This window comes from Aquarana catesbeiana, linkage group LG09 (assembly GCF_042186555.1).
Source record: "Aquarana catesbeiana isolate 2022-GZ linkage group LG09, ASM4218655v1, whole genome shotgun sequence".
In the NCBI taxonomy this organism is placed as follows: Eukaryota; Metazoa; Chordata; class Amphibia; order Anura; family Ranidae; genus Aquarana; species Aquarana catesbeiana.
In genome coordinates, this window is record NC_133332.1 from 205,269,898 (window position 1) to 205,282,025 (window position 12,128).

The 12,128-nt window shown below is 42.5% G+C and overlaps 1 protein-coding gene across 2 annotated transcripts in view; it reads left to right on the plus strand.

The window, feature by feature from the left end:
• The window catches only part of COL5A1 (collagen type V alpha 1 chain), a 280,359-nt gene that overhangs the window by 137,095 nt on the left and 131,136 nt on the right, over nt 1-12,128 (plus strand). For both annotated transcript variants that reach the window (XM_073599596.1, XM_073599597.1), the window contains exons 13-20: nt 1,856-1,948; nt 6,110-6,166; nt 6,244-6,297; nt 10,104-10,157; nt 10,500-10,553; nt 10,641-10,694; nt 10,783-10,836; nt 11,480-11,524. In XM_073599596.1, coding sequence (XP_073455697.1) covers nt 1,856-1,948; nt 6,110-6,166; nt 6,244-6,297; nt 10,104-10,157; nt 10,500-10,553; nt 10,641-10,694; nt 10,783-10,836; nt 11,480-11,524 — 465 coding nt within the window. The remainder of the gene's footprint in view (nt 1-1,855; nt 1,949-6,109; nt 6,167-6,243; nt 6,298-10,103; nt 10,158-10,499; nt 10,554-10,640; nt 10,695-10,782; nt 10,837-11,479; nt 11,525-12,128) is intronic.

Below are 12,128 nucleotides of genomic sequence, written 5' to 3' on the forward strand. Positions count from 1 at the left end.
ATGGCTTTAAGAGCTGGGTCAGCACAGACAATATTTAGAAACTTTCAGATAAAGAGAGGGCTATGATATGGCAGAAGGGAAAAAATCTAATGAAAAAAAGTTTGACGACCTTTCTTCAGGCCTGCTGTAAAACAAATAACATATACCACCACCTGCGTTTTTTTTTTTTTAACATAGAGTTTGTTTATTTTAAATAGAACATAGAAAAATAACAGCGGTACAATCTTGACAGTTATTATTCAATACAAGTGTAATGTTTCAACTACACAGTAGCTTACAGCAATTTGAAATGATGGAGTCAGCCGAGCGATTACATTGCATATAGATGTCATCAGGGGCGGACTGACAACTCATGGGGCTTCGGGCAATAGGAGATTTTGGTGCCCCCAGGCAATCAGAGATTATGGGGCTACATAGTATACACACACACAGTATACACATATATGTACACACAGTATACACAGACATGTTTCTATTGGCTGTCCCTGGTCCATACAGTCCCTGGTTTTACTGAGGCTGGCAACCCTGATGGGGCCCCCTAGTGGCCCAGGGCCCTCAGGCAGTGCCCGAGTGGCTCAATGGTCAGTCCGCCCCTGCATGTCATAGATAGGGAGATGAAGATCTACTACACCACATGTCATAAGACAGGCAAGATTCAACATCAAATCAAAGTGTATAAAAAGCCCAGGAGGGGATATGATCCCGACTCCCAGGAACCAAAGAGGTTGGAATCATAAGCCCAGACCCGATATGGGCCACGTCTAATGGAAGCAGGGGCAATGGCCTAAGCCCCTGTGATATGGTAGGATGAACATGGGGGGGGGGGGTTACCCTGAGTCAATACTACTAGGGAGATTGTAGTTACATCCCGACCAAGCACATCTTCACCTCCTCCCCTAGTCCAAATTAAGTCGTCTCGCCTGAGTCCATGCCGCCCAGATTTTATCAAATTTTTTAGGGCAATTACGTCCTAGGTAGGTTAATTTGTATAGTGGCAGGGCTGCGTCTACTAGGGCTCTCCATTGGTGTACCATTGGGGGAGCGGGGTCGCTCCATTTTTGAAGGATCGCCCTTCTCGCATAGAAGGCTGTGTAGAATACAAATTGCTTTTTCGCCTGTGTTGTGTCCAGTGTATCCACAATGCAAAGTAGCATTGGCAGTGGGTCACAGGCAACTCTTATCTTACCTATAGACACCACCTGCTGTTTATTAATTTGGATATCACATTTTATTCATAGCCAAATTTTTTTTGTTTTTTTGTTTTAGTTTTGCATAGAAAAAGGATTGCTGTGTCCCATGGACACAAGAATAAACCATGATCTCTCCAAAAGTGAGAGGAACCTTTACGTTTTCCTTCACCTGCTATTGCAGAACTGTAACATTTTGGATTCCAGATCACTTTCTGTCCCAGTGGCAAAATTAGCTCAGACTTCATACTGCACCCAAAACTCAAACCAAATTGGTTAAGATACACTTTGTCACTAATGTAAAAAAGTAGGTATTACATAAGGAGCAAATATGCTGATCATGGTAATATATTTTCTCTGTAACATAGAGTTCAGGAAGCCACGGTTTCAGAGACCTGTTGTAGAACGAGTGCCAGAAATGGGATCTGTTAATGGGGCTAAATTCAAGTAATAAGTTATAAGTTCAGCACTTGCAGTGTTCACCTCAAAATTGTGGAAGGAACTTCCTTAGTGGGGACATGGAGAGCAATAAAAACCTGACAGAGGTTGTAACCTGAATGTGGTGATTATCACATTCTATGTTATTTGCAGTGGAGTAGACGCTTACGGTACAAAATAGAAACTGTTACTGATGTAATCTCAGCATGTTTTTCTTGCTTTTCTTGCAGTTTCGCTTCTCGGGAGGAGGAGATGGATCATCCAAAGGACCCCAAGTATCTGCACAGGAATCCCAGGCTCAGGCAATTCTACAACAAGCCAGAGTAAGAAAAGTAGCTTTACTTTGCCACCATCTACCTACAGGGCTTGGGTGCAATTTACATTGGAGAGTCCTAAAGAAATAACAAAACTGCCATTACGTTTTCATTTGTCTGCAAATAAGAATGGATGGTCATTATGAAAAAAAAAAAAAAATATTCACCTTGTGTGCATTTGCCAAAAAAAGAGAGAAAAAGCCTCTGAAGTTTTTTTTACTTCAAGTCGGGAATCTAAGAATGAAAGCCCAACTGAACTTTCCTTTTAAAGCAGCTTAATATGTTCCAGGTGCATCAAACAAACAGTGTTCAAAGTCTAATGCCCTGTACACACGATAGGATTTTCCGGTGGAAAATGTGTGATAGGACCTTGTCGGAAATTCCGACCGTGTGTAGGCTCCATCACACATTTTCCATAGGAATTTCCGACACACAAAGTTTGAGAGCTTGCTATAAAATTTTCCGACAACAAAATCCGTTGTCGGAAATTCCGATCGTGTGTACACAAATCCAACGCACAAAGTGCCACTCGTGCTCAGAATAAATTAAGAGACGAAAGCTATTGGCTACTGCCCCGTTTATAGTGCCGACATATGTGTTTTACGCCACCGTGTTCAGAACGATCGGATTTTCCGACAACTTTGTGTGACCGTGCGTATGCAAGACGAGTTTGAGCCAACATCCATCGGAAAAAATCCTAGGATTTTGTTGTCGGAATGTCCGATCAAAGTACGATCGTGTGTACAGGGCATTACAGTTTGTTGTCTTACTAAAGCAGCCACAGCCTGAGAAAAGCCTGTCCCCTGCTAGCATGCTTCAGAAAGGACATTGCTCTCTCTGTAGTCAGTGGTCTTTTTGTAGATGTTAGGTAAGACCCCCTGCTAAGTCAGAGTTCAAACTCTTTAATCAGCACTGAGCAGGAGCTTTACATCTGTCATAGTAAGATGTTTTTCTAGGGGCAATGCTAGGATTGTAAAAAAACGTGGAGCACCTTTTGGAAACCCCAAAAAGAATAGTGATGTGTAGCATACTGTGGTGAAAAGTAGGTGTGGCCAACTTAAAAGTGGGAGGGGCTTAAGATGCATGTTTAAACCAAACCAGGAGCCTCCTTGTCCCCATAAAATATACTTAGATTGCTGTGCCACAATCATGAGCCTCACAGACACATATCAACTTCAGCACAATAATAAAAAAAATCAATTCCTCTGCTTTTGTGCACAATGGAAAATATACAAAGAGCTAACTCTAAACCAGTGATTGTAAAGCTTTGTTTTATTTTTATTTTTTTTAAAAACGAACATGTTATACTTACCTCCTCTGTGTAAGGGTTTTGCACAGAGCGACCTCGATCCTCCTTTTCTGGGGTCCCACTGCAGTGCTCCTGGCTCCTCCTCTTCTCAAGTGCTCCTACGGAGAGATGCTTTCCATGGAGGCACTTGTGCGGGCACGCTCCCGAGTCCTGCTGCTGCGTCCATTGACGCCCCTGTCTCCCATGTCACTGGATTTGATTGAGCCAATGGCTCTTGCTGCTATCAATCTATCCAGTGAGGACCCAAAACAGCAGCTGGAGCTGCTGTGCTTGTCCCCGTCACTGGAACGATCGGGCTCAGGTAAGAAAAAGGGGGGTTGGGGGCTGCAGCGCAAATGGTTTTTTACCTTAATGCATAGAATGCATTAAGGTGCAAAACCGTGAGGGTTTACAACCCCTTTAAAGAAGAACTTTACTAAAGCAGTAGTAAAGTCTGGAAAAAAGTAAGAAAAAATTCCTCCTGCAAGTTAAGTCTGTGCTAGTATGCATTGCATACTAGCACATTATGAAAGACTTATGTTAAAATGAAGCCCTCCATCAGCGCACTGTCACCGCTAACAGGGAGTCCTGCCAGTGCTGGGCATAGGAGTATATAACACACAGAGCAGTGGTCAGGAGTACATACTGTAACATACAGAATGCAGGGGACAGGAGTGTGTACAGATTTTACAGATTTTAGGGGTCAGGAGAGTGCAACCCCCCCCCCCCCATACACATACACACAAGCAATACTCTCCTTCATATACGATTCACCCAACACCCCCCCCCCCCCCCCAAAAGAAAATCCAGCACTCATCTGCAGGCTCAGCCCTCTACCCAGCACAAATCTTTGTTAGTGTCCCCAGGTCATCGCAAACCCCCCCCTCTTTTTCCAAAACATACAGACCTCAGATACAGTGCAGCACAATGCTGGGGGGATGTTCCTTCTTCCAGGCTGTCCATCATGTTGTGGTTGTGTCATGGGGCACATCAGAGCCAAGGAGGAGGCTAGGGGCACCTTCCCTCAGCTCTGACATTTACTACCGTGACAGGCAGTCAACAGGGAGAGATGCTGGTTGCAGCAGTGTCAGGCAATCGTGGTATCACTGAGTGTGTAAGACTTTTGCAGCGAGACCACTTCTTCCAAACTGAGAGCAAGAGTCCTTGTCCACAGTATTTGGGCAAGGGACAGGCTTTTCTACTAAGGCTACTGCTGCTTTCTAGAAGAAAAAACTCAGACTTTGCATACCATTTGTCTGCACCATGAATGTTTTTAGCCACTTTGAATTGAAAGTTTAATTGAGCTTAGATCATGATATGAAGAAGGAAAATATGGTATTACTTCTGAACACAAGGGGGCTGAAGGTGCTTATCTTCAGCTTTGGGGTTCAGTCACACCATCTAGTTATGTAAGGACAGGTCCAACATCATTATTTTTAATTGTTCCATTGCATAAAAATACACATCAGTAATGTGTGCTAGAAAAATTAGGACAGATTGCATTTTTGCACAGCGTGTTGCAAAGTCCTTAATATAGCTTCCTTTAAAGGCTATTCTAATAAATGAGATCTATGTATGTAATCACCATACCTGTTTTATATTATATATATTTTTGTAAATCTGAATCAGACAAGGCGGTATAGCGCTGCTGAATACGCTGTATTGTATTCTACACTACTGCTTGTCTTGCAACTTTAACATTGCTTATCCCAATACCCCAATTAATAAAGTCTTTTAAATAATTTAGGGAATATGTGCAGTTTTTAAATACCTTGCCTTATTTAATGTTTTTACGCAAAGCCCAATGATGAGCAACTAGCATATTTTATGAAGCCAGTCAAGAATTGCAGTCCTCAGTTCTTCCAGTACAGGTTTCCTTTAAAAGACCTAGCAATTTCAATGTCTTTCTGTATCCAGGTAATGCCAAGACACAAACTCTCTGACCCTTATAATGAGTGTTGAGTATGCTTCCTAGACTAACTCATGATTGGTGACAAAAATGAGAAAAGACCATGTACAGGGAGAACGTGTGGGTGCCTAATTCCATATAAGAGTGGAAAACTTTATGGCCTCCATGCAATGTGTCTAATTTTCTGTTAGTAGATGCTTGCAGACATGTCATGTCCTATATAGGAACTGCACCGGGATAGCTGGTATTGTATCAACTAAAGCTGGCCATACATTGCTAGTTTTTCTTTTCATCCAGTGGGCTCAATCCACACAAACCTGCAGCTGTCAGAATACCCTGACTTGCAGCAGCAGCCGATCAAGAAAATTTTCCAGTGTGTCTCTTCAAACAAAGTCGATCACATCGATGACTTCTGTTGAACAGGGAGTGCCAGACACTGATTGAAAATCACTTGGTCCCTGATGATCCAGCTAAATTTCAATCAGTGTGATTTCAAGCATAAGCAAAATGACAGATACATTTCATTTTTATTGTACTAATTTTTTACATTGTATATAGCCAACACTTAATTTTTTTAGTTGTGGATAGAGTAGGGAGGGTTTAAAACACCTGTTAGTATATTTTTTGCTGCATCCTGTTTTCCTTTTTCTTCCTGTCCTGGAGACACAGCAGGAAGTGACAGGAAGTCTTCCCAACAGGAAGAGAAATACAGTCTTTGACAGTTTTCACCACAACATGTACCCCGATTGTAAGATTCTTGTATTAGTGACAGAAAAGTCTGGATTACCCATCACTTTGAATCCTGGTCACAATGGTCATAAGAACAAATCCTCCCAGTGTAATAAACACATCTTGCTGTAGATGTTTTTGAAGTTTTATGAACTCTGCAAAAAAAGTAGTCAGAATTTATATGCATTTCTAGGTAAACTTTGCATTGATGTGAAGTATTAATTTCATATGTTTACGGTTACAGCTGGCACTAAGAGGGCCTTCTGGTCCAATGGGCCTCACGGGAAGACCAGGACCAATGGTAAGAATATACACCCATGTGACCTTGTTTGATGTTTTGGTCATGTGACTCTGTGACTTACAGCTGTGTCATTTCAGGGATCTCCAGGTCCTTCGGGATTGAAGGGGGAGTCGGGTGATTTAGGACCACAGGTAAAAATTTGTGTTTATTTATTATTATTAGAAGCTTAAGCTTATTTACTAAATATGCAGAGGGAAGGAGGAATGTTTATACACAGTTCAAACCTCTATAATGTTTGAATAGAGCATTTGTCTTCTGTCAGGGCAAAAGACTAACTCCACTCAAAACGTATTACTATTGTAGCCCTACCCCTGGAGAAGCCTCTTAGTTTGATGGGTCCTCTGTTCTGCCATGACTCTTTAAACTGCTTGTTCCCCACTGACACACCTGGTATAAAGTGAAGGCCGCTCACACCAGTGTTAGTATGCTATTACTATCCAACAGTACACAGAAAATATGGTAGATTAAATGGCTGTATTGAGGCAAGGCAATTAAACAATGCATGAATCCGTAACAGGCATTTGAACATGTTTAAAGATACAATACTAGATAATGTGAACACTGACCCATAAGATGCCAATCAACTGAACTGTTGATGCTAAATTCCATTTTAACTGATGCAAACAGTATATAATATATAAAAGTATTGGCAATAACTAACTTAAGAATGAAGGTCCTCGTGTGCATACTATGCATACTGTCCCAATAGTTGGTGTGCATATGCATTCCTGACGAATGGTACCCCTGGAAGTAACTGCAATGTACCTGGTACCTAATTGTCAATGGATGGCTAATGGTCTATTAACCCTTTCACGCCTATGCCTATTTCTGACATTTGATGCTTACAAGTTAAAATCCATACTTTTTGCTAGCAAATTACGTAGAACTCCCAAACATTCTATATATTTTTTAGTAGAGACCCTAGGGAATAAAATGGTGATCGTTGCAATATTTAATGTCACACAGTATTTGCGCAGCGGCCTTTCAAATGCATTTTTGTGGGAAAAAATTTACACTTTTATGAATTGAAAAAAAACTAAACAGTAAAGTTAGCCCAATTTTTTTGTATAATGTGAAAGATGATGTAATGCTGAGTAAATAAATACGTAACATGTCATGAAATTGCGCACACTCGTGGAATGGCGACAAACTACTGTACCTAGAAATCTCCATAGGCGAGGCTTCAAAAAAATTTAAGGTTAGAGTTAGAGGAGGTCTGGTGCAAGATTTATTGCTCTCGCTCTGATGATCACGGCGATACCTCACATGTGTGATTTGAAAACCGTGTACATTTGCGGGCGTGACTTGCGTATGCTTTTTCTTTGCTGCGCGAGCATGCGTGGATGGGGGTGCTTATAGGTACTGACAGTAATAGGAAGTGACAGGTACTCTTTATGGAGGGATCGGGAGTCTAAAAGACCCCAAATCCCTCCTTTGCACTTCGGCAAAAACAGCAATTTTGAATACTGTCATTTTTTTCAAATCTGAACCATTGGCAGCCAAGTAAACCGGAAGTACCGTTGTGACTTCTCTATTGGGATTTTACATCAGCGACCCGAGCAGAGCCGAATCCAGCTTCGTACGGGTCTCAGCCTAGCCGGTGAAAGCGCCGGCTGGTGGCTCGGGTCTCCCGGTGGGATGGGAGGCCCGGGAAGAGTGGCGGGAAGGGGGGAGGGGAACGTCTCCTCTCGCTCCTTAGGATAACAGCCGAGCGGCTTTTAGCCGCTTTGGTTGTTATCACTAAAGAGCCAACCGCCCGCTCTAAAAAAACAGCTGTAGGCATCACCCGGTATAACCCCTTCAAGCCTGAATTTGCGTATAGTCAGCGTGAAGGGGTTAAACAAGGAGTACTCTCTAATGGCAATTACTGTATGTAGCAAAGGATTGAACTTGACAGTTCCGCTCACCACTCCTGGCATGCAACAAGTCCGGCCCTAGACGCTTGGCGGTCAGTAGTCTCATTCCTCCAGATCATGTCTTCTCTGATGTGGTCGCACACGTCAACAGGTCTCGCTAGCTTTTGTCCCAAGGCACAGCAGCTCCCTCTGTGGCCCAGTCTCTCCCTCTAGTCCTCACAGGCTCTAAGGATACAGCAAGGGTACCCAGCTCTGGTCGGTCCCCGCACCCCAGGCTCTGCTTTCAGTGTAGGCAAGTACAGCACAGGTCCTCACATACTGGTTTCCTCACACTGTCTACCACAATCTATGGTAATTTGCCCCAGGAAAACGCTGCCCCTCTTCTCCTTTTTTGGGCAGAGAATTCTGGGTATTAAAGTCTGCAGCTCCATTAGCCTCCATTGACTTGAATTGCACTATGTTCCTTTAAGGACTACAGTTCCTAGAATCCAATGCACTGCATAGCAATCTCCCCTTGATTGGAACAGAGCCGCTGCTACCAGGAGGGAGGAGTGGGAGCAAGGAGGATCACACACTGAGCCACTTTGGGGCTCATACAACAGGGAAGCTCAGGGCAAGAGGCTTTTGCACAAACAGAGGCAGAGGACCACACAGCTTGCACCCGGCTACACTATTTTGCATAGGTTCTGGTAGGTTAAATTGCATCCCAACTTTTTATGCACCCCAGGGGTTTTAACAGTGAAATATCCTCAATAGTATTCTCTCTTTCCTCCAAATGCCATGGCCATTATAAATCCAAATAAGGAAATAAGGGGTGTCACCCTCCATTGTTGGATTCTGCAAAAATGTTAAACAGGTAACCTCACATATACACAAGTTGAGTCATTAGTGTGCTATCTTTGTAGGTATCAACAAAACTTAATGTTGATAGAACTCAGGGCCAGGTCTGAGAAATAGGCTGCTTTCAGACTGAGGTGGTGCAGTTTGACTGCAGCTCACCTACGGTACACGTCACCTACAGCAGGTTAGCCGTGCTTTCCCATAGATTTATTATATTATGTGCTGGGTATTTAGTGTACTTTCTAAATGTTCACCAAAGATGAAGCATGCAGGAGTTTTGGTGCTCTTTCAAAAAGCGCATCAAAACTGCAGGACGCAATTTAACCCTATGGAGAGCACAGCTAACCTGCTCCAAACATGCGGGTAAGCTGCGCTTCACCAGCAGTGTGTTCAAACTACACTGCATTAGTCTGAAAGCAGCCATACCAATGTAGGAGAGACAAATAACTGACGAATCCAACTGTGGCATGGACCCAAACTACCTGGGGGGTAGGGGAATCTCACCATTCTGGGAGGAGAAAAAAAACACTGTGGAGAAATATCACCATTGTGGAGGGGTCGGAAATGCAAACTATTGCTGGAAAATCTCAGCATTAGGGGGGAGGGAGGAGATGCAAACTAGGGTGGAGAAATCTCACTATTGTGGGGGAGGTAGGGACACAAACCACTACAGGAAAATCTCACCATTGTGGGGGAGGTAGGGACACAAACCACTACAGGAAAATCTCACCATTGTGGGGGAGGTAGGGACACAAACCACTACAGGAAAATCTCACCATTGTGGGAAGGGAGGAGACAGACCACTGCGGGGAAGTCTTACCATTGTGGGATAAGTGAAGGAACAAACTGCTGTAAGGAAAGCTTGTCATTGTGGAACCAGTAGAGAAGCAGACTATAAATGGGAAACCTCACCATTGAGGAAGGGGCAAAGACACAAACTACTGAGGGCAAATCCAATCGTTAGAGAAGAGGTGTAGACACAAACTACTGCAGGGAACTATCACCATTGTATGAGGGACATTGACCCAAAGTACTGTTGGGAAATCCAGCCTGAAGCCCATGAGGAAGCAGGCAGATGATTTAACCCTAGTCCATACTAAAGAATTAATTTTGTCTTGCGTTAGTCTTTAATGAGATGCAGCTACTTCTCAAACATTTGCTGGCTCTAAGATCTGACAGGCTGTGGCCTCTATATATACTTACAGTGTCTGATTATATTTTGATTTGCTTTATTTCTATAGGGTCCTCGTGGCTCTCAAGGTACCCCAGGACCCCCAGGGAAGCCTGGACGTAGGGTAAGTGTGTATATTCTATAGAGCAGCCTTATCAGTGGCTCCGTATACTAAAAGTCCCAGCGTGCCTTGTGTGTGTGTTGGAATTTGTCTAATGTCATCCATAGAGTATTAGTATATGGTTTAAATTTTGTTTAGCATGTAATTATGCCCAATGTCTCAATAAATTTACATGGGTAATAATGTTACTCATATATTTTTTGTATGTTTTGGTGACTGAAAACAATCTTTCAGTAAATTGATGCTGAGCAGGGCATTTGCTCTGCTTCTTTTTATCAGTATCTGACAGATCAATCATGAAAGCCAAATTTCCCAGACTGACACCCATATTTTTGCACCTTTCAGGGTCGGGCAGGCAGCGATGGTGCTCGTGGGATGCCAGGACAAACTGGACCCAAGGTATGGCTTCTCAGGCATGATGGATTCAAAAGAGTGACTTTTTAAGTGCTTTTGTGTAAAGTGAAATTAAAATAATTTATGTTTTAGGGTGACAGAGGATTTGATGGTCTGGCTGGTTTACCTGGAGAGAAGGGACATCGTGTAAGTTTATTTTATTCCTGCTGTAACTTTTTCCAGTGCATCATGTTGGTAATCAGGGACTTAATATGCAATTGTTGGCTATTGACAGGGTGAATCTGGCCCATCTGGACCTCCAGGACCACCAGGAGAGGACGGAGAGAGGGTAAGCTGCCTACTGTGTTGTCATCTATTCCACATGCTACGCCCAAGATTGATGACCAGTCAGTCATGATTCATCCATTCCCTGTTTGTAGGGGAATTGCCACTTAATACTTAATATATTATTGTTTTACTAAGAACAAAAGTTATTTCTACAATTAAAATCCAAATTTCTGAGCAGGTTTGAATCTGGTGGCTTATGAGAAGAAGCTCAGTTTCTTTGTCTGTTACAGCTCAGGGTTAGATACACCTATGGTGACCCATTCTGCTTTTGGGCATGCTTTTTTTTAACTTGGTGCCTATTGACAATCCACTTGCCCTGGAGCTGGAAGGGTAACCCAGAGGACAAATAACTGCATAAGGGACATATATGATCACCATCCCAAAGAAACAATGTGTTCAGCAGGAGCTTTGAAAATGAACTTTTGAACTTGATGGATAGAAAATGATAAAGCCAACAGAAAGCAAATATTATCCAGCTGTCCCTCTATACAGTGGTGAGAATATTGGCTGACCTGAAAAGAGCAGAGGAGTGCTGAAGCCCAGAAAAGTTGATGATGAACATTTTATTAGTTCTGGGTGATGGGACTGAACTGTTGTGCCAGGATTACACAACAGATAAATGCAATATATCTCTCTTTCTATAGGGTGATGATGGAGATGTCGGACCCAGAGGATTGCCAGGTGAACCTGTAAGTGTTTCAGATTGTAATATCAGTATAGTGTAGAGAATATCTGCAGAATTTGCTGGGAATGGACATAGTCAATTAGTAGTTCACATACATATTGTATTGGTACATTTCAGAGTTACCCAAAGTGAAACATCCCCACCCCCTCCCCCACCCAATCTTTTTCCAGTTATTACAGGACACAAGTAGAAAAGTAAAAACCTTCTAAATAACCTGAGATTCTCACCTTGCGTGACATCTAAAAGAAATAATTTTGGTGAATTAGGTTGAATTATAAACCCATAGTAACTGTTCATTATTGCTCATATGAATCCTATTGCTATCCCAGAGACTACCTTAACACCCCTAAATTAGCATCCCCAAGATACTTCACTTTATCTCCCATGTGACTGAAAAAAAAAATAGGATTACCTACCTTCATCTCCACCATCCCCAAGCCATAAAGCCAAAAATCTTGGATATTGTATTTGTCATAATGATGGTATAGTAGCCTTTTTGTATGGTCTATATATGTGTGTGAAGTATGTCTAATGTGAATTTGTAAAGGTGGGAAAGAATTACTGCGCTAACCCCAAAAAAGAAGAAAGAATAAGCAGCTACATAAAAA